This window comes from Doryrhamphus excisus, chromosome 3 (genome assembly GCF_030265055.1).
Source record: "Doryrhamphus excisus isolate RoL2022-K1 chromosome 3, RoL_Dexc_1.0, whole genome shotgun sequence".
Taxonomy (NCBI): Eukaryota; Metazoa; Chordata; class Actinopteri; order Syngnathiformes; family Syngnathidae; genus Doryrhamphus; species Doryrhamphus excisus.
The window spans coordinates 17,944,023-17,962,834 of NC_080468.1; the positions used below are offsets into that span (position 1 = coordinate 17,944,023).

At 52.5% G+C, this 18,812-nt stretch overlaps 3 protein-coding genes across 14 annotated transcripts in view; 1 reads left to right on the top strand and 2 right to left on the bottom strand.

Moving 5' to 3' along the window:
* On the top strand, positions 1 to 13,157 carry LOC131125676 (F-box only protein 15-like). 12 transcript variants are annotated; one of them, XM_058067458.1, is made up of 10 exons: positions 1 to 218; positions 525 to 663; positions 9,877 to 10,179; positions 10,397 to 10,501; positions 10,573 to 10,800; positions 10,868 to 11,177; positions 11,241 to 11,323; positions 11,389 to 11,519; positions 11,629 to 11,747; positions 11,824 to 13,157. In XM_058067458.1, exons 1-10 carry the CDS (start codon positions 176 to 178, stop codon positions 12,082 to 12,084), a joined length of 1,722 nt encoding a protein of 573 aa, XP_057923441.1. In that variant the 5' UTR covers positions 1 to 175; the 3' UTR covers positions 12,085 to 13,157. The 12 variants fall into 12 exon arrangements, with proteins under 12 accessions (XP_057923441.1, XP_057923440.1, XP_057923437.1 ...); XM_058067457.1 differs by having other exon boundaries at positions 610 to 663; positions 9,877 to 10,039; positions 10,111 to 10,179; positions 11,629 to 13,157; XM_058067461.1 differs by having other exon boundaries at positions 190 to 524; positions 610 to 663; positions 8,810 to 10,039; positions 10,111 to 10,256; positions 11,629 to 13,157.
* dyrk2 (dual-specificity tyrosine-(Y)-phosphorylation regulated kinase 2) lies at positions 2,069 to 8,810 on the bottom strand. The gene is made up of 7 exons (XM_058067466.1): positions 8,580 to 8,810; positions 5,850 to 5,953; positions 5,310 to 5,640; positions 5,080 to 5,243; positions 4,601 to 4,990; positions 4,374 to 4,464; positions 2,069 to 4,294 (listed from the first exon to the last, which is right to left on the bottom strand). The coding sequence occupies exons 1-7, from the start codon at positions 8,617 to 8,619 to the stop codon at positions 3,651 to 3,653; spliced, it is 1,764 nt and encodes a 587-aa protein (XP_057923449.1). The 5' UTR covers positions 8,620 to 8,810; the 3' UTR covers positions 2,069 to 3,650.
* The window catches only part of ptpro (protein tyrosine phosphatase receptor type O), a 13,798-nt gene continuing 7,668 nt past the window's right edge, over positions 12,683 to 18,812 (bottom strand). Inside the window, exons 15-27 of the mRNA XM_058067420.1 lie at positions 18,383 to 18,503; positions 18,237 to 18,305; positions 16,373 to 16,456; positions 15,607 to 15,642; positions 15,460 to 15,541; positions 15,300 to 15,390; positions 14,594 to 14,670; positions 14,385 to 14,519; positions 14,199 to 14,321; positions 13,976 to 14,130; positions 13,761 to 13,896; positions 13,581 to 13,696; positions 12,683 to 13,510 (exon numbers count right to left, since the gene is read on the bottom strand). Of these exons, the coding sequence (XP_057923403.1) occupies positions 13,592 to 13,696; positions 13,761 to 13,896; positions 13,976 to 14,130; positions 14,199 to 14,321; positions 14,385 to 14,519; positions 14,594 to 14,670; positions 15,300 to 15,390; positions 15,460 to 15,541; positions 15,607 to 15,642; positions 16,373 to 16,456; positions 18,237 to 18,305; positions 18,383 to 18,503 (1,214 nt within the window). The 3' untranslated portion in view covers positions 12,683 to 13,510; positions 13,581 to 13,591. The remainder of the gene's footprint in view (positions 13,511 to 13,580; positions 13,697 to 13,760; positions 13,897 to 13,975; positions 14,131 to 14,198; positions 14,322 to 14,384; positions 14,520 to 14,593; positions 14,671 to 15,299; positions 15,391 to 15,459; positions 15,542 to 15,606; positions 15,643 to 16,372; positions 16,457 to 18,236; positions 18,306 to 18,382; positions 18,504 to 18,812) is intronic.

Genomic DNA, 18,812 nt, shown 5'->3' on the forward strand with positions numbered 1-18,812 from the left:
CCAAATCCCGAGCACTACAACGTATTCATTCATTACAACACACATGGGAAGTACAGTGAATAACGCGAATTCTAAATAAATAAGAGAAATCAACGTTTTAGCTCTGTATTTCACATTCCCACCGCTAGAACTAGAAGACTAAAAGCAGACTAAAAAAAAGGACCCGGAAGTGCCAATGAGCGGGAATTTCTTCGGCAAACGGAAGCAGCCACTCGGAGGTAATGTCGGAGCTGTACCTGCCTAAGACTGTTTTTCAACGACAAACTTGTTATAAACCCACTCAAACACAAACACGAGCTGAAATCGACGTGGATATTCGCTCGTGTTGACATCGAACGGCGATGCTAGCTAACATCGACATCAAATCATCTTCAATGTTTTTTTTTTTGTCATGATTTCAATTCATCTTGATCCGGTCAGCTCTGTAAAGCATACTTTTATATCTATATAATACATAATAAGTTATTGTTCTTACCATCAACATCATCATCATCATATCGGCTTGTTTAATGACGATATTTCAGGTACTGTACACTGCGCCGCAGTGACACTTCCGTCCGCTTGGTGGCAGCACGTGATTGATTCCCCTGTCTGGTTGCTTCCTGCCAGGTGTGATTTCGGGACGCAGCGAGCACGTTCACTTCCGGCAGCTCAAACTTTGTGGTGAGTACGACACTGAACTATTGCATTATTAGTATAAATATGGCGATTGTTATTGAACATGGTGTCATACTGTTTGTATGGGCTTACATTAAGAAACCAGTGACGTGGTCTAGTAGCACATGGTGTGTGTTGGGGGGGGGGGGCTTGTATGATGAAGATGCTTGCTGGAAATAAACTGACCTTTGGCCTCGCAAATCTGACACCATGTACGTTCACACACACTTTCCCACCGGTGGCGAACTCAGAGACCCTCACAGCACACCAGCTTGGCCCAATTAGCCAGGGACGCTTTCCATGGCCGCTTGCCTTTTATTTTTAGGAAGGAGGGTGGGGGGTGCGTGTCTGGTGTAGAACAGCTTGTGAGGCCCAGACTGTGTATTTTGTGTAGTTGTCACATGTGCCAATCATGAGTTGGTCACCACCAAGGCAATGTAAAAGAGCGTCCAAGATGGCTGCCGCTGACAGTGTTCAGGTGACACACGGCACGCCGGCTAAGCTAAAGTTAGCAATGCTAAGTGCTGCTGGAAGTCTCCACACGCGTCCACTCAGAGCAGGAAAAAGCCATCATGATGCCATCTACTGTACAGAGCTGGAACGACAAGCTACAATCACAGACAGTCCCATGGTAATGTGTTTATTTATAAGCGAGGGCCAAAATGAATGACGTTTTTAAAACAGCCACCTGAACCAACAGCGCCGTGGCGTTTGAAAAGTACAAAAGCTCTTCCAGAGACCTCTGTGGAATCACACCGGCTGCTCAGAACGTGTGCCCGAATACAGTGCACCTTGCTGGGCCACAGCAGGCGGCTCCTCCCCCTCCGTACTCTAGTTCTCCTGATGCTAGTCATGTCGGGATATTTCATCAGGACAAAGCAACAATTGTGAAATGCTAATGAAAAAAGAGATATTAATGCACGTCTATGATGGTGTGTGCCCTCACTTTGGACCCACAATCCCTTGCGGCAGGTCATGCTCAAGTTACCAGCGTGTCCTTGATGATCTCCTGCTGAGCTGCATCCACTTTTAAATAGACGCACGTGCACACGTGTGAGGAAGGGTGCGCTGAGCTCATGTTGCATTTATTTTTTGAACTTCGTGCTTCTCAAGACCAACATGATAGTGAGAACTATCAGGAAAAGCGGTGTATGGGGGGGCAGGAAGGGACCACAGGCCGATAACGGCAGAGGCAGGAGAAAAAAAGTGGCTAATCTGGCCTCATTGGGGTGGTTTTGTAAATTATCAGAGCTATTTGTCTTTTATGGGATTCATCGTATGACATCATAATTCCCTCCCATCGGCCGGTAATTGTTGTGCATCCCTAATTGGCTGACCTCTTGAACTACAGTGCAGTGCCACACCCTGTATGTGTGTTGTTGCACTACGACAAAGTAGCAAACAAGCCGAGTGACTGTGTCGTCCATAAGAGTTTTATTCATCATTTTCACCACAATAAATTTGAACCAAGGCTCACTAGAAAAGGTGTTGTGTACAGTAGATACAGTACGTTGTAAAAGTGGCTGCAGCATTCAACCCCAACATGGATACAAACATTTTGTCACATGACAAATTCACAATAATAAAAAAAAACCAACGTTACAAAAATACAGCGCAGCGTCACGCTAACAGTGGCTAACCTCCGTCCCGTCCCTTCGCTAGACTCCGATATGTGTAACGGCCGCTAGAGGTCAGTACAGTATCTTCTGGCATGCTGCCAGCTTCCCACACTCCCCGTCCATCGCTTTGAGCAGCTAGCCGGGCGCTAGCATGGTAAAGGAATGCACTTTGGTAGAAGGAAACCAAACGCCCTGGGTGTTCATCGCGTCGTCATAGTTTGAGGTACGTACTGTGGGTGGGAAAGGCTACGTGCTACTAGCAGTCTGTTAGCGGCAGGCTAGCATTAGCCTCAACAATAGAAAACACAAGCTAGCATTTGGATGCTAGCGGTGGATTGGCTAGTGTTAGCTGAGCCCTGTCATCGGTAGGCGTCTGCCATTTTTTTTTGTTGTTGTTGTTGGCGACGAGTGACATCAGGTGGCTGCACGCCGTGCTGGACGACCCCGCCTCCTGGCGAGGATGTCCCAAAGGCACAAAAGTTGCGACTGTCGGCATCCATCTCACTTAAAAAAAAACTAAACAATAAAACACTTAGGACCGCCCCTCACAGGTCCGACATCACTGTCTGGGCTCAGGAGGGGGGCGGGGCTTGTCCTGAGGCGTGTGTGTGAGTGACAGGACCCCCCTCCTTCCCTCTGTGCTACATTTCTCTTCATGGTCACCATCCTCATATCCTTGTCATTGGCCAGTGGGCGGAGCCAAACTGCAGTGTGTTTTGTATGAGGGAGCAAGCTTTTTAACACGCACGCACACACGTTCAAGTATTTGCTGCACATAATAAATATCCATAAATAAAGATCACATTGAAAGATGGGGGGGGGGCGTCCTCATAGGTAGGGATAGTGACAAAGAATGAAATGTTACGTTGCTAGCATAGATAGACGTACTGGTATGGAGGTCCTGAATGAAGCGTTAGCATGATGCTAACTGCAGGGGCAGGACTGCTGCTGAGAGCCAACATGACTCAGCATCTTCATGGCGCGAACCGAAATCAATCCGCACGTAAAAATATTCCTATCATGTTTAGTCACGGGTCGGCGTCGCGGCCCGCTTGACGCGTCTGCGTTTATGGCTTTGATGGATTCCGAGCACGGCTCGGCGTGCTAGCGGCTACATGGCAACGTCAAGCCGTGGTGCGAGCACTTTTTCCAAAGACTTGGAGGTTTTTGGTGCCTAAGTGTTCAAAGAATGTGCTCAACGACCTTGTTCCCTCTCGGCCAGCACCATCCAACGTGCTTTGATTGTCGAAAGACACTTTTTCCCACACTGCCAACTGGAGGAGCCTGAACGCACCACGCCGCTCGCATGGCCGCACCCCGACCAGCTAGACGCGGACCAACCCGCTCCTTCCAGCCGGCGGAGCGCCCTCACTTTCAGCTGACCAGCTTGGGCAAGACGGTCCGGGCTTGGATGTTCCCGTTGGCGTCGGTGATGGGCGCCATGTTAGTCCTGGTTTTGGAGGAGGCTGACACGGTGGTGGAGGAGGAGGTGGCGGGAAACTTGGAGATGGAGGTGATGGTGGTGTCGGCGGTGGCCCGTTTGGACAGCGGGGTCTTGTCCCCCGTGGTCCCGGTGGGAGGTTTGGGGAGGCGCCTCCGCAGCCAGGGGTGGCGCAGTGCCTGGCTCGGGGTCATCCTGAGCGTGGGGTCCCACTCCAGACACTGTTTGAGGAAGTCCAGAAAAAGCGGGTCGTCGCAGCCCTTCAGCGCCGCGCTCCAATCCTTGCTGCACGGCGGGCCTCGTAACTTTCCGCGCCGTGAGCGCCCGCCGTTGAGCGCCGTGGTGCCGTCGGGCAGCGTGGTGACGGTGCAGTAGCGCGGGTAGCCTTTGGACGACACAAAGTTCTTGGCGCGCTTGGAGCCGTCCAGAAGCTTCTGGCTGGGCATGCCCAGAAGCTCCATGATGCAGGCCAGCTGGTCTCCTTCGTCTTCCCCCGGCAGCAGCGGACATCCCGTCAGCAGCTCGGCCAGGATGCAGCCCAGAGACCACATGTCGATGGGCATCCCGTACCTGGACCCTGGCAGGGCGGGGGCGAGAGCGAGAGCATGGCGTGTCAGCAAGCAGTCAGGCTGCGGGTCATGTGACCATCATCCTACCTAGAATGACCTCCGGCGCCCGGTAGAACCTGGACTGGATGTAGGTGTAAACTCTCTGATGCTCGTAGCAGCTGGAGCCAAAATCGATGACCTGGACACACAGACGCAGGGTTAGATGGCGGTTAGACGTCACGGCGGAGCAGCCAGGACATGCTGGCATCAGGACATGCTGGCATCAGGACATGCTGGCATCAGGACATGCTGGCATCAGGACATGCTGGCATCACCTTGATGCCGCTGCGGCCCTGCTGCTTGAGTAGGATGTTCTCCGGCTTGAGGTCGCAGTGGATGATGCGGTTCTTGTGCAGCGAGTCCAGACACTGCAGGATGGAGTGTGCGAACTTCCTGACCAGAGGAAGGCTGAAGCCCTGGAACTTGTTCTTCTTGATCAGCTCGTACAGGTTCATGCTGAGCAACTCGAACGTCATGCAGATGTGGTTCCGGAAGGTGAAGTTCTCCAGCATGTGGATGACGTTCATGCTGGAGTCTTTGTCCTGCTTCCTCAGGTGCTCCAGGATGCGGATCTCCTCCGCCGCCTGCCGGTGGAAACGCTTCTCGTTGCGGACCATCTTCAGAGCCACGTGCGTCTGCGACTTGTGGTCGAAGGCCTTCACCACCTGAAGGTGGCGTGAAGAACAAGCGGACTCAAGAAGAGGAACCTACTGCTCTCTGCCGCCGTGAGCGGGAAGTGACGGAGTGAGGCTACCTGCCCGAAGCTGCCCTTGCCGATCACCTTGAGGACTTCGTAGCGGTAGGCGATGTGGTCATGCGGGACGTGGAAGTAGGAGCCCTGCTCGTCATCGTAGCCCCCGTTGTTGGCGCCTCCCATCACGCCTGACCTCTTCTTGGCATTCGGACCCACGAAATACACTAGGGAAGAAGCAAATGGTTGGTTCCTTGGCACCACGTGACCCCGCCCGACCCCGTGAGCCTCACCCTCAGGGTAGCTGAAGACCTCGTGGTGCTCAAAGGACGACATCTTGGACATGAACTGCTTCATGGCCTGCTCGGGCGTCAGCGGGGCGGGCTTTGGCTTGCTGTCGGCAGCCTTGTGAGAGGCCCCGCCCTGGCGGCCGTGGTGGGCGGGCTCGGCGGCCATCGTCTGACGCTCGGGAAGCGGAGGGCCCGGCCGGGCGGCGCCCAGCGGGGCCAGGCCGTTGGGCTGGGAGGTCAGAACCGGACGCTTGTTGGTGTTCTCGTCAAACAGCTGCGTGATGTGGACCTGCGACTGCGGCGCCCCGTCCGACATGGCGGCTTTGGCGCCCCCCTGAGAGAAGACACACATTTACGTCTTTTGTCTCGGGCCGGGCGGAAGCCTCCGTGCCGCGAGTCCCTCCCTGTTGCCATGGCGACCAGCACACCTGGCTCCTCTTAGATAACAAGCCTCTCTCTCTCTGTCAGCTGCTGCTATTCTTAGCGGCTCAACCAGCAGGCTAACACGCACACCAGTCAACAACGCGTCGTCTTTGACCGTACCGTCAGCGGGTGCAGGTTGTTGTTGCGAAGCGGCGGCAGCGTGACAGGCGATGTCGTCAGAGAGCCGCCGTGACCAGTAGAGAAGACCGGCTCGCCCGCTTTGCCTGCCAGGAAAAGAAAGCCCGAGCGTTCATTAGAGGGTTGGGCGTCATTTCCACATGCTGTCCCACACGCCGCCAAACCGGTACTGGGAAACCGTGTCTTTGTTTTTACCCGTCCTTTTCATACTGGACTGTCATCAAAGCAATATGAAATCATCGCCTTTACTGCCCCGCGGCGCATTCCATACGTGGACTTTAATAGCAAAACTACAAAGGAGATCGAATATTTGCAAAATCTTCTAAACAATAAATTCAAATAATGTTTTACAAGAATAATGTCAAAATATGGCAATTAAAAAAAGCTTTTACTTCATAAACCTTTATGAAAAAATATGAACTAAAACTTAAATCAGTCGCATAAAGTTGAAGTATTGAAGATAAAAAGATTAAAAACATTGTGACGTTTGGAAAACTGCTCAGCACAAAACGCTGTAACGTTATGGGAATAATCCATTTTCAAGGGTCGCGGGGGGTGCTGTCTTGGGGCGAGAGGCGGGGTCCACCCTGGACTGGTGGCCAGCCAATCCCAGGGCACATATAGACAACCATTCCCCCCCACATTCATACCTGTGGCCAATTAACCTAGCATGTTTTTGGAATGGGGAGGAAACCGGAGTACTCGGAGAAAACCCACGCATGCACGGGGAGAACATGCAAACTCCACACATATGGCAGAGGGTGGAATCGAGCCCCGGGCTCCTAGCTGTGAGGTCTGCGCGCTAACCCCTCGACCGCCGTGCAGCATTTAATATGAAAGGGTTGAAATAATCTAACAAAGTTGACCACTAATTATGAAGACTACTTGAGGAGAAAGTGGACTTTTTTGTGTGGGGGGGCGCAAAAGTGTTTAAAAAAGAGAATGACACGTGAAGCTGATAATAAGATTTTTGGCCTGAACCTACGATTAGGAATCGGTACCTAGCAAACGTCCTCAATTAGCGCTTTGGCACGCTAGCTAAGAGAGAAGAGGGTGTGAAATATCAGCAAGACAATGGCTCCACTCTCAGGATGACTAAGGACAGTTGGGAGGCTGAAATCGGAGCGCGTGTCCATGAATCCCATGGAAGACTAGTGTCCAGGATCCGGATAACCCATGACTCATGCAGCCGGAGTTGGTACTAGTCGGCACGGCAATGAGGTAGAACCATCCTTGGATGATTGACTGGACCAACGATGGCTGCGCCATGTTGACGTCGTCGATGCAGGACTGTGGTCATCAGCAATGATCACATGACCTTTCACACAGCATGGAGACCGGCGACTGAGCCAGCAGAGCCCGGCCCACACGCCGTGGCTGAGAGCAAGTTGTGTCTCTCATTCCGTGCGGAAGTGGTACATTTTGAAGAACCAGGGAGTTCCCTCAAGTTACCGTACCTCATTTCAGTGCCACGACATAGATTTCCCACTTTCATTCTCGCCCGGAAGAGGGTGGAGTGTCTCCTCCGGGTTGGGATGAGATCCTGGAGGAGCTTAAGTACCTCGGGGTCTTGGTCACAGGGGAGGGAAGGATACACGCATTGGTGGTCGTGAGGTTGGGGTAGTGACCAAAGGACAACATGGTCTTGGAGATAAGCCGAGAGCCCCGTCATCCAGGGGAAACTCGGAGTAGAAGCGCCGGATGAAGCGGCTCGGAGGTGCGGTCCGCCTCTAATTGGTCAACAGACTGCCTCGCATTACGGGAGCTCCATTTGCGGCGTCTGGACGGCAGAGCCACATTAGCACGCTTTCAAGCAGCCAGATGGCGTGCGGCCGTAATCTGAAGGCGGCCGGTAATCCTGCTAACGATGACCACGCCACCAGTCATCAGTAGAAACGCCGCGGTGAAGATGTACGCGCAACAGCAGCCTGATGCATTCACGAACCCGACACCGCGCTGGAAATGCCAGAGCGGCGGCGAGCACGCCCGGCATGCTGCTGAACCAGACGAGTGGGGGGGGAAATGTGCGGCAACGTCAACGCAAGCACACAAACCGTGCAGGTCGGGAAACGGCGACTTGTTTCCGTAGGTGCCCTGTGTCATGTGACCCGGCGGGCGAGGAGGTGGCCCGCCATCCTTCTACTTGGCCACTCAAGACCTCTGAAGGTCGGCTGGTGTCCCCATCACCTCTTACCAGTCTCTTCCAGGCACATTTGACAATAAAGGCGTGCGCGTGTCAGCCGTGCTATTGTAATAACAAGAGCTGCTTCAGAACCGAGCACTTTATTACACAGCTTTGTTCGCCTTTGAATCCAACTTTAGTTCTTTTCAAATGTGCGTCTGGATTTCATCCGTGAATCGGTCCACTAAAGTGTTGTCGTGATGTCACTCGATAACGTCGTGCAGAGATGCAAGTGTGATGACGGCAGAGCGACATACATGCAATTTCAACGACTGTCAACACGATGTTTACATCGCCGCTAAGGCTACGTGCTAATGCTAGCTGCTAGTGTTAGCTCCCTCAGATTAGAGCACATTTAATGACTAGTTTTGCCTGTTAGCCTAATAGCTAGCTAGCGTCTCGCAGCCCTCCCTTGGGCGCCTGTCCGGGTTTCCTGCACTTTTATTTACATCGATCCGGGGCCCGGGACGAGCCCCGCTACATCGGCCGCGCTCGGGCGGCGTCCGCTCGGCTACAAAGGCTGTGCTCACCCGTCGGGAGGACCGAGGCTCCGGGCTTCTTGGTTAACATGGCGGCCGCTGCTCTCTCTCTCTGGACGCGCACTCGCACTCACTCACACGCACGCGAGCACACGCGCGAGCACACAGGAAACCTCCTCTTCCTCCATCTGCTGCTCCTCCTCTTCCTCCTCCTCCTCCTCCCGCGCCTAATGTGGCGTTCAAGCCTTGTTGAATTCAACTCCAACTTGTTTGTCACACAGAGCTCTGATGATGATGGCAGCGCTCTTCATCAATACGTGACACGCCCTGCCACTGGCTTCCTGGTCAGCACAATCACCACCATGGACGGACTGCCTCTGGAAGTCACACAAAACCGGACAATGGTTGGGAAACCAGACCGTGGACTCCCCAGGCCTTGAAGACACCGTGTCTCGGTGCCCTTGGTGCTCTGGAATTATTAACGAGGCTGCCTGGAGTCCAAAAACACCTAGACTTGTGGGTCATGAACGAGCTGTTGATTCAGAACTCTTGTGGACTTCATGACAAAGCATGATTGTACAGTACAAATGCAGTTGTTCTCCAACTACATTGGCATCAATGGATGAAAACAGCAACACATCACAGACGCCATGAAAACCATTCAGTTCACCCACTCACGGGCGCTTGGCGAAGACGGGATTTTCACCGACTCACGGCTGCGTGATGAAGACTCCAGTTTTGGGAATTGCCACGAGTCTATCGACTCACGGGTGCTGAAGGAAGATGCGAGTTTCACAACTGGTGTGGAGTCGATGAAGAGCCGTGTTTGGACCGACTCACGGGTGCTGGACCAGCTGTACTCCAGTTTCATGAATCACGAGCACTTGACGAAGACTCAAGTTTGGCTCGGGATCCATCGTTTCAGGGGTGCTTGATGTGTACTTGAGTTGCACCGGGCGCTCGGCAAAGAGCTGAACTTTCATGAAGGACCCCTCCACTGGAGTCCTGGGCCTGCGTCAACAACCAGAATGCACTTATGGACTTTCCCTCCATGGCTGTAAACCTTTATTCCGTGTGCGTGCCTTCATCTGCTCTGTACTTTGTGTTTGGATGAGTTTGCGGTTTCAAAAACGAGGTCCTTCCTCTTCATGTAGCTTCATATCAACATTTTGGGATGTTTGAAAATGACTGAACACATCTAGTGTGGTAGCCGTCACTACACTAGAACATGCTGACGTCCATGACGTTGAAATGAAACTGATTGAACGATCAAACGCATCAGCAATGACTCTGCTGCCATCTAGCGGCCAGTCAGTACACACACATGACTTTTACTGTGGAAATGAAGGTGGTGGCGGTGGACGGACAATGGCGGCATCCTCAATGGCGACTGGACAGTTTGTCCACAGCTTCATGGAGGGTCTGGCCAGGAAAACGGGGCGGACCGGTCTCCAAGCGGAAGCGGAAGCACAGCTCTGCGGGAGGAGTCGTCCAGGTGGAGCTGCGTACAGGTGTCCATCTTCTACCTTGCTTTGCTTTGTGTCTCCAGAAACCATTCACCGCCTTTTTTACTTCTACGCAGAGCCCAGGAGAGAACGGAATGTGTCACCCAAGTCAAGTCTTTGCCATCTTTGGAGATTGTTCTGGAAAGGTTAGTTAGATGGTTGCTGATTGGATCATCATGAACAGTCTGTTGGATGGATGGACAAATGATGGATGGATCTCTCGGTGGGTAAAGCTAGGACACCAAAGGTCTCCTGGGTTCTTGTCATGCTTCACAAAGCTTCACGGAACCCTATTGAGCATCTCCTCGTGTGTTCTACAGCTTGACATTTGTGAGCGTCTACTCAATGGTCTTTCTTGTTCAGACTGCCATCCGAGATCCTGATGAAGATCATGTCCCACCTGGACCCCGCCTCGCTGCTGAGCCTCAGTCACGTCAACAAGCTCTTCCACCGGCTCGCCAACGACGAGTAGGCGCCATTTTGTGACCGGTCCTGTGTTGAACCTCGCTGTGGTCTACCGTGAGCTCCTCTCACCGTAGTGTGGTGTGGCGCAAGATCTACATGGCCGCCTTCTCTGCTGAGACATGGAGGCTCAAGTCCGCAGGGGACACTGCAGGGAGGGCGGAGTGGACGGAGGGCTCATCGGGCACCTGGAAGAAGAAGTTCCTGTGGAAGATGGGCGGAGAGGAGCTGGGCAAGTGGAGGAGGGAACTGAGAGACGTCAACCCCTTCACAGGGCTGCCTCAGAAGACCCAGTGGATTCTCAGGTAGCAGCACAGTCCAAAGTCCTGCTCAGACCTGTTGAAGACTCATCGCAGCGAGCATGTCTTCCAGGAGGGTTCTCTGGAAGCTCACGGTGTGCGATGTCTTCGGTCGGGTGGTCACCCTGGACAGCAGCAGGGTCTCCTCCTTCAGCACGTCCGTGATGCTGCACTGGAGCGGAAACCACGTGATCCAGTACCATCACATCAGCAGCATCCGGCTCTGCGCCGTGTGGAGGGATGTGCTCAAGAGGCCCGGTCCCTTTTGGGGCTCGCTCATCTGGAGGGTGGACACCGGGAGCTGTCCCGATTACTTCCTCGGCAAAGACAGGCTGGTCCAGGTCATGCGCTTCTCGCCCGGACTCGTCCTCGGCTTCTGGAGGGTAAGCTCATTGCTTTCATGTCAACCTCCTTCATCTGTCCACGTGTCCGTACTTGCTGTGTAGGGTCAGAAGAGCGTGGCCTTCATCATGGTCAGCTTACACTTGCACAGGCTGGCCGAGAGGAGCCTGCTGGGATCTCCAGTCAGGTGGGTCGGTAAGCTGCCAGAACCCAGATACCCGTACACCCCGTTGACCTGTCTTCCCCCTCCAGTCCATACCGGGAGCCCGAGGGCCAGTGGCGTGCCGATTTGATGGGGCGCACGTACGCGCTGCACTTTGTCCTGCACAACGGCGCGTCTGAGATCATGGCGGCATACTTCCACCCTCTGGTCCTCAAATCAGGTCATCCTCTCGTATGAGCTGCTGTCTTCTCAGCTCCCTGGTCTTACGTGTTTGGAGTCACGGCCAGCAGCAGCACGACGTTTAGAGGTGGATGTCATGTGATCACCAGACGGGGGCTGCCTGGGGACGCTGCGGGCCATCAGCGCCACCGACTTGTCCCAGCACCGGCTGCTGCTCGGACCCATCCAGCTTCCGTGGGAGAGCGAGGATCTGCAGGGTTCTGTGGAGGTAGGAAATCCGTCCCATCGCTCGTGGAGACGACGGCGTGGCTTCGTTCTGTCGTTCTGTCGTTCTGGCCGTGTAGATGTGCTGCGTCATGGCGCTGACTCTGCTGGAGGAGGTCCACAGTCCCGTGTGGTGCGTCAGCACGCCCGTCTGCGTGAAGATGGCCAGGAAGCAGACATGCTCCGACTACGCTGGCCAGCACTTCCTGTTGGACTACAAGGACGCGTACGGCAAGGTGAGGGTGACGCTTGTCTGGCTGAAGGAGCAGAACCAGTTCTTCGTCGTCAGCCTCGTTGTCAGGCTCTTCAAAGACGACAAGCACTTGGCCGCCAGGTACTGACCCAACTGTGGGTGTGGCCTGCCTTCATTTTCTTAGTTTTGGATTCAACTCGGCTTCGTTTGTCATGTGCAGCTGGAGCGCCATGAAAGCTGGGACACATTATTTTGAAAGGAAATGTTTGTTTAGTTGCTCTCATGTGTTCCAATAAATCAGCAACACTGCTACTCGTGCCGGGCTGGGTGGGGTGCCGGCCTCGGGGCTTCCGCTCTGCCTTAGGGATGCCCACCTCCACGTGCACCGGAGACCGGGACGCCGCTTTGTGATGGTGGTCCAGGATCACCAGCCAATGGCAGCAATTAGTGAGGAATGGACACAAAGTGTATCTGGAAACCCGATCAGATGAAACACATTTATTTAGTTCTTTATCTCTCTCGCTCTCACACACACACAAACACACACACACACACACACACCCTCGAAAGTGACACAATCACAAGAATGGCACTAATGACGACACAAGTCTACAGTGCTGAGCTTCCGTCGTAGCAAAGTGCGTGGAGCGGCCGCACGAGCTCCGGCGTCCGTGGGCGGAGCCTACAGCCCCGTGCGGCGCAGGAAATTAACTCTTACGCAAACGATATGTTCTTTTTTTTTGTAAAAAAAAAAAAAGTGTCTTCCACACCGACGACGAGTAAAAACAGTAGCTACGCAGTCTAAGTATGTACACAAACGTTTGGCCACTCGTCCCCGAGCAAATGGCGCCAGGCCAGAACCTCGTCACGTGCGGAATCGCACCGCGCACACGTGTTTCCAATCAGCCATTCTGTGGCCAAAATAAGCTTGTATTTTCACGTTACAATGTCAAATTAGAGCAGCGAAAGCGCGTCGTTCATGCACGTTGAGATGTTTGCACACATAAAGTTGGAACTGAGATGAGCGACATTTTACACTGCGCTCTTATTTTGAAGGCCTGACCGGCGTCGGTGCCAGGGGTCGAATGGGGCGGGCCGCTCATCCTCACGTTGAGTAAAAAGATTTTTCCAAAAATTCGAGGTGAGAGCCACCAGGGGGCGCCAGTTGTGCTCCTGGATGACAGGAAGTCGATTATTGACCCTTAAATGTTGGCTAGGAAATCCTTGCTAGGACGACTAGTAATATTAGTAACGTTAGCAACATTAGTAACCAGTGTTTGTCTACTCCCTGGAGGCTACTTTGTGGGCGGGGCTTGTGCACATAGTGTTCCCGTGTGTGCGGGAAGTCGGCCAGCAGGTCGCTGCGCTCACTGCTTTTTCCGCTTCTCCTGAGTGTAAAAAAAGGAAAAAGGAAGGAGAAAAAAAAGCATCCGACTGTCCTCCAGCAGCTCGGGCAGGCCCGTGTAAACATCCAATCACTGGACAGAGCTCGTTAAGGGGGCGGGCGGTGATGGACAATCTGTGACGGCTCCTTAAGGCAGACCTCGTCTCTCGCCGATGATGACGTTCACAGCCTGCAAGACCAGCAGCAGGGGGTCAGTCGGCGGCGGCGTGCAAGTGGCGTGGTGCGTACGTGCGACTAACGTGTGCCGCCATTATGTCTTGCTGGCGTTCTCGTAGATGACGTCGGAGGTGACGACCTGCTGCTTCTTCTTCTGCCACATGAGCAGGATGCACTGATGGATGAAGACGTACTGTTCCTGCGAACGGCGCCGCAGCGTCATGTCCTGACCGAACGAGCAAAGGATGTGGGTGTGGCCTCACCTCAGTCTGCACCATGGAGAGGCGGTGCGAGCGCATCTCGGACACCATCCCCAGGATGTCCACGAAGTCGTGTTCTCGGAGATGCTGCATGAGGCGGTCCAGAGCGATGAAGGTGCCGGTCCTGCCCACGCCGGCGCTGCGCTCACAAAGGCATCACATCACCACGGCAACCAAAAACACACGCCGCTTCCATGAGAGGCCCCGCCCCTCCTGACCTGCAGTGGACTACGATGGGGTCCTTGGTCCTGTTGGCCTGCTGACGGACAATGTGGACGAACTGCAGGATGCTCTCGATGGCGTTGACCGTGGGGACGCCGTGGTCCGGCCACGAGGTGTAGTTGAGGTGAAGGACGTCCTGAGTCTCATCCGCCTGCAACCAAACACGCACGTCAGACGCCGGCGTGCGCCCGCCAAGTGCGATCAGGAGCGGGCGCTCACGTATCCCAGCCTGAACTTCCTGATGGTCCACTCCGGGGATTCGCTCTCAGTCAGCATCTCCACGCTGATCTCGCCGTACATGACGGGCTCGTCGGTGAACGGCCAGTAGTGGTCGCACTTCACCTGGAGGACAAACGCCAATGACCGCACGGAAGAGGAGACGTGGGGGGAGGGGGCACCACTCACCCTCCGCCGCTCGTTGCACTGCGTCAGCATGACCACCATAGGGGACTTCTCCTGGAGGACCATCTTCCAAAAGTCGTTGCGGGTCTCGGGCAGCGGCCCCTGGGTGGCGATGTACTCCCTGGCGTGTTTGAATCCCTAGAAGGAAGGCACAACGTCACGTGGGAAGGTCGCTCTAACTCACGGAAGCTCGTTGGGGAAGATCTCCTCACGGGGATGTAGTTGGCGTTGATGTAGTCGGCTCCTTCGTCGTTGTGCATGGACATCAGCTTCACGCGGCTGAAGTCGTCTGCAGGGAAGATGGACGGTCGCAGGTGACTTCCAACGTCTTTACGTCATTCGTGTTTAGCGTGCTTCAGGCTAGCGCGGGATCCGCTTCAGCACCGCTACACGATGTTTACGTTCTAGATCGTCCAGATCAGGGGGGTGTTGTTGGTTCTTGTGAAGCCCTTGGGGGCCCCCCTCTGGGACTAAGGGCTATAGAAACCCCTGACCTCACTTCCTGTTTAACACCACAACACATTTACAGCAACACCTTTCTTTCATTATGTTGACTATATTGGCTAGTAGGAGTGTAAGGGTGACTATAGGGCTGTTATTCCATGTGTAGAGGGCTCTAATAATGTTAAACATATTTAGAAGGTTTTCTATGCCTAATAGGTCTAATTTTGTTCTTGTGATGTCTACTATATTGGCTAATAAGGAGTGTAAAGGTGACTATAGGGGTGTTATTGCATGTGTGGAGGGCTCTAATAATGTTTAAACAGGTATTTAGAAGGTTGTAAAGGGGTATTTCTTATATGATGTCCACTATATTGGCTAATAGGAGTATAAGGGTGACTAGTGCGGTATGGCTAGTGCGGTATGGCTAGTGCGGTATGGCGTGCACAGAAGGGCGGTCGCGGTGGCAGTACTCACAGGGCAGGATGTTGGTGTAGCGGTTCTTGGCTCTGTTGACGGGCAGGTCTGCCGCGTCATGGGAAAGATCCAGTCCGACACTCTTTAGCTCCTGAAAGCATCACGTTTCCGTGAGTTGGGCCGGGCTCGGTGATCGGCATCTACTTGTAGCTTTACCAACCTCAAACTGCAGAGAGAACTTGTAGGCCGAGTCTTTGCTCATCTCCTTGAAGTAGGCGTCAAAGTCGTCCAGCTGCACGGGACTTGGAGCACAACCAGCATCATCATTACCATGCTAACCTGTTGGCGACACGCGCTGTTGGCTTACCTGGTTAGCTTCCGTTTCTTCAACGCCGTCTTGCCCCTACCGTACAAACACAAGTCAACATAGTCTCCCACGCCCACTCAACACAACGTGCTAGATCTCCCCCATGCCTCCTAGACGGAGCCAAGCATGCATTCTAACAGGTACATGAAAGCAACACTCCAGGAAGGACAACATCTACCAGGAGAAAGGAAGACAGGCAGCATGCACAAAGCACGGTTAGCACGGTTAGCGCGGTTAGCATGGGGGCTACGTCCATGGAGTCACCTGGACATCCACCATGCTACCATGCAAGCTGTAAAGGCTTCTGGAAAAGTCTGGTGGCTCTCCCTTTACGTCATGCTGCACGTATATGCGAAGTACTAACTATATGTACTACACATATACGTATACTCTATATGGAGGTTATGTAAAGACACCCTGTGGTGGCGTCCAACTCATAAGCTAATAAGCTAAGGCCTGACGGACTGAGGCCATTTCTTCCGGAATCTACACCTATTCCAGCTGAATTTCCTTGAACTTCCTGTCTGTTTTCAATTATTCCACCCACGGCCCGCCTCCGGGCACGCCCACTCCGCCGTGGTTGGTCACGGTCACAATAGGTTGTAATCTATGAGTGGGGTAAAGGATTGGATGAGCCTGAGCCTGGTCACGTTGCCCATTTCACCAGACTTTTCCTTGAGTGGCGGCTCCCGTGGGATGCGCTGGGTTCTGTGCTTCGGGGCGGGGCGGGGCGGGGCGGGCCCCTGACATGCAGGCGCTTACTTACCAGGGATTAATATAAAAAGCCAAAAGATAGTCAGTCCAAAGGCAGGACGGCAGTAGGGTAAGGAAGGCAAAGAGGCTTCTTCGCCTGGGGGGTGTCAAATAGAAGAGACAACAAATAAGAGACGCCAAGGTACAGTGCTCCATTAGTAACCAAGCACACTTCATGAGTCATGCAGTCTGTTTGTCCCCGCTGGACGCCTGGTGTCGCCTGGTGTCCCCCCGCCCCCGCCCCCGCCCCAGCCCCACAAGCTTCCGGTGGTGATCTCGTTCCCGGGTGGGACAACTGTCCCCATGTGGGCGGACGCTCTCTGCCGTCATACTGACTCATGACACATCATCCGACAGACCTGCCAACCTCTCCCCTGATCCACCCGCCTTTATTGTGGTATATAATGACTTCATTGTGGTATATTACAACTTTATTGTGGTATATTACAACTGTATTGTGGTATATTATGGCTTTATTGTGGTATATTACAACTTTATTGTGGTATATTATGGCTTTATTGTGGTATATTACAACTTTATTGTGGTATATTACAACTGTATTGTGGTATATTACGGCTTTATTGTGATATATTATGGCTTTATTGTGGTATATTACAACTTTATTGTGGTATATTACAACTTTATTGTGGTATATAATGGCTTTATTGTGGTATATTACGGCTTTAATGTGGTATATTACAACTTTATTGTGGTATATTATGGCTTTATTGTGGTATATTACGGCTTTATTGTGGTATATTACGGCTTTATTGTGGTATATTAGGGCTTTATTGTGGTATATTAGGACTTTGTTGTGGTATATTATGACTATTATGGTATATAATGGCTTTATTGTGGTATCTTACAACTTTTGTGGCATATTACAGCTTTATTGTGGTATATTATGACTTTATTTTGGTATATTATGACTTTAGTATATTACGACTTTATTGTGGTATATTATGACTATTGTGGTATATAACAGCTTTATTGTGGTATATTACGACTTTATTGTGGTATATTATGACTATTGTGGTATATTACGACTTTATTGTGGTATATATTACGGCTTTATTGTGGTATATTACAACTTTATTGTGGTATATGACGGCTTTATTGTGGTATATTAGGACTTTGTTGTGGTATATTATGACTTTTGTGGTATATAATGGCTTTATTGTGGTATATTACGGCTTGTGGTATATTACGACTTTATTGTGGTATATTACGACTTTTGTATATTACGACTTTAGTATATTACGACTTTATTGTGGTATATTATGACTATTGTGGTATATAACAGCTTTATTGTGGTATATTATGGCTTTATTGTGGTATATTATGGCTTTATTGTGGTATATTATGGCTTTATTTTGGTATATTCTGACTATTGTGGTATATTACGGCTTTATTGTGGTATATTACGAGTGTGGTCTCATCAATGTATGCCTTTTTTCTGTAAACGTACGACTGAGATTCCCAGAATAAAGTCAAGCAGGATAAGAAGAGACTTGTACATTTCAGGTACGGCACGTGATTTCTACTTACACCATGACACCCCCCCCCCCCCCCCCCGCCATGAGTCGGGTAGATCTACGCGTGTGGAAGGTTGGCAGGTCTGTCTCTGTGAGACGCAAAGCAAGTGGAGGCTGCCCACAGCCACAAACACGCTGACTGACCGTCTTTCAGCTCTTATATTAATCATCCTTTCAGCGGTCGTGGTGTTCAGGACAACGGAACGCATCAGAGGCCGCTCATCCCCGGCGGGCTGCTGAGCCCCCCCCACCCGGGCCACTTGGACACCACACCGAGGATGAGATGACCGGCGCTCAAACCCCGCCTCCAGCATGTGACAAACACCAAGGGGAAACGCCTACCAGTTGTAGGGGAGCTTCCTGTCCCTTTCAAACGAGGCCAAGTTGACGAAGGCCTCGGCGCCGCACTCTCTGGAAGACAGGACCACGCCCACACGCATCACAAACCTCATCCATCACGCTCTCCGTGGGTCACGCTGCTTTGGTACCTGCTCAGCTGCAGGTGCTTCTTGCGTAGAACCAGAAGGAATAGAACCAGCAGGCTGATCAGCAGGATGGTGAGCACAGCGAGGGCCGAGATGGCGGCGACGCTGGGGTTCATCTCCTTAGCTGCAGACGCAGAGCACACACAGCCCCCCCCCGCTTTGAGCTTCATCGTTACAGCTATACAGAGGGCGCTCTTGGCTCGTGTCAGATCGGGAGCTCGGTGCACTTGGTAGCAGTCACTTGGTCTTTGGACTCGCTATGGTCCAGTGCCGCTAATACGCCAAAATACCAAATGGTACCAATCAAAGGTTTGAAGACGCTTTCAATTAGTGTCTGGTATGGGACGTATCACGGAACAAGGGGGACCTCTACACCACGTTGAAAACTAGCACGGGAAAGTGTCTCCAAACTGTGGACCGGGACCAAACAGGT

Excerpts from the sequence above, each read along its gene's own strand:
- LOC131125676 (XM_058067454.1), top strand. The coding sequence starts at position 176 with ATGAGCGGGAATTTCTTCGGCAAACGGAAGCAGCCACTCGGAG. Across the intron at positions 219-524 it reads ACGGAAGCAGCCACTCGGAG|GTACTGTACACTGCGCCGCA; the intron begins GTAATGTCGGAG and ends ACGATATTTCAG. Across the intron at positions 11,178-11,240 it reads TCGTCCTCGGCTTCTGGAGG|GGTCAGAAGAGCGTGGCCTT; the intron begins GTAAGCTCATTG and ends CTTGCTGTGTAG.
- dyrk2 (XM_058067466.1), bottom strand. The coding sequence starts at position 8,619 with ATGTTAACCAAGAAGCCCGGAGCCTCGGTCCTCCCGACGG. Across the intron at positions 5,954-8,579 it reads AGCCTCGGTCCTCCCGACGG|GCAAAGCGGGCGAGCCGGTC; the intron begins GTGAGCACAGCC and ends TTTTCCTGGCAG. Across the intron at positions 4,295-4,373 it reads GGCGCCGGAGGTCATTCTAG|GGTCCAGGTACGGGATGCCC; the intron begins GTAGGATGATGG and ends CCGCCCTGCCAG.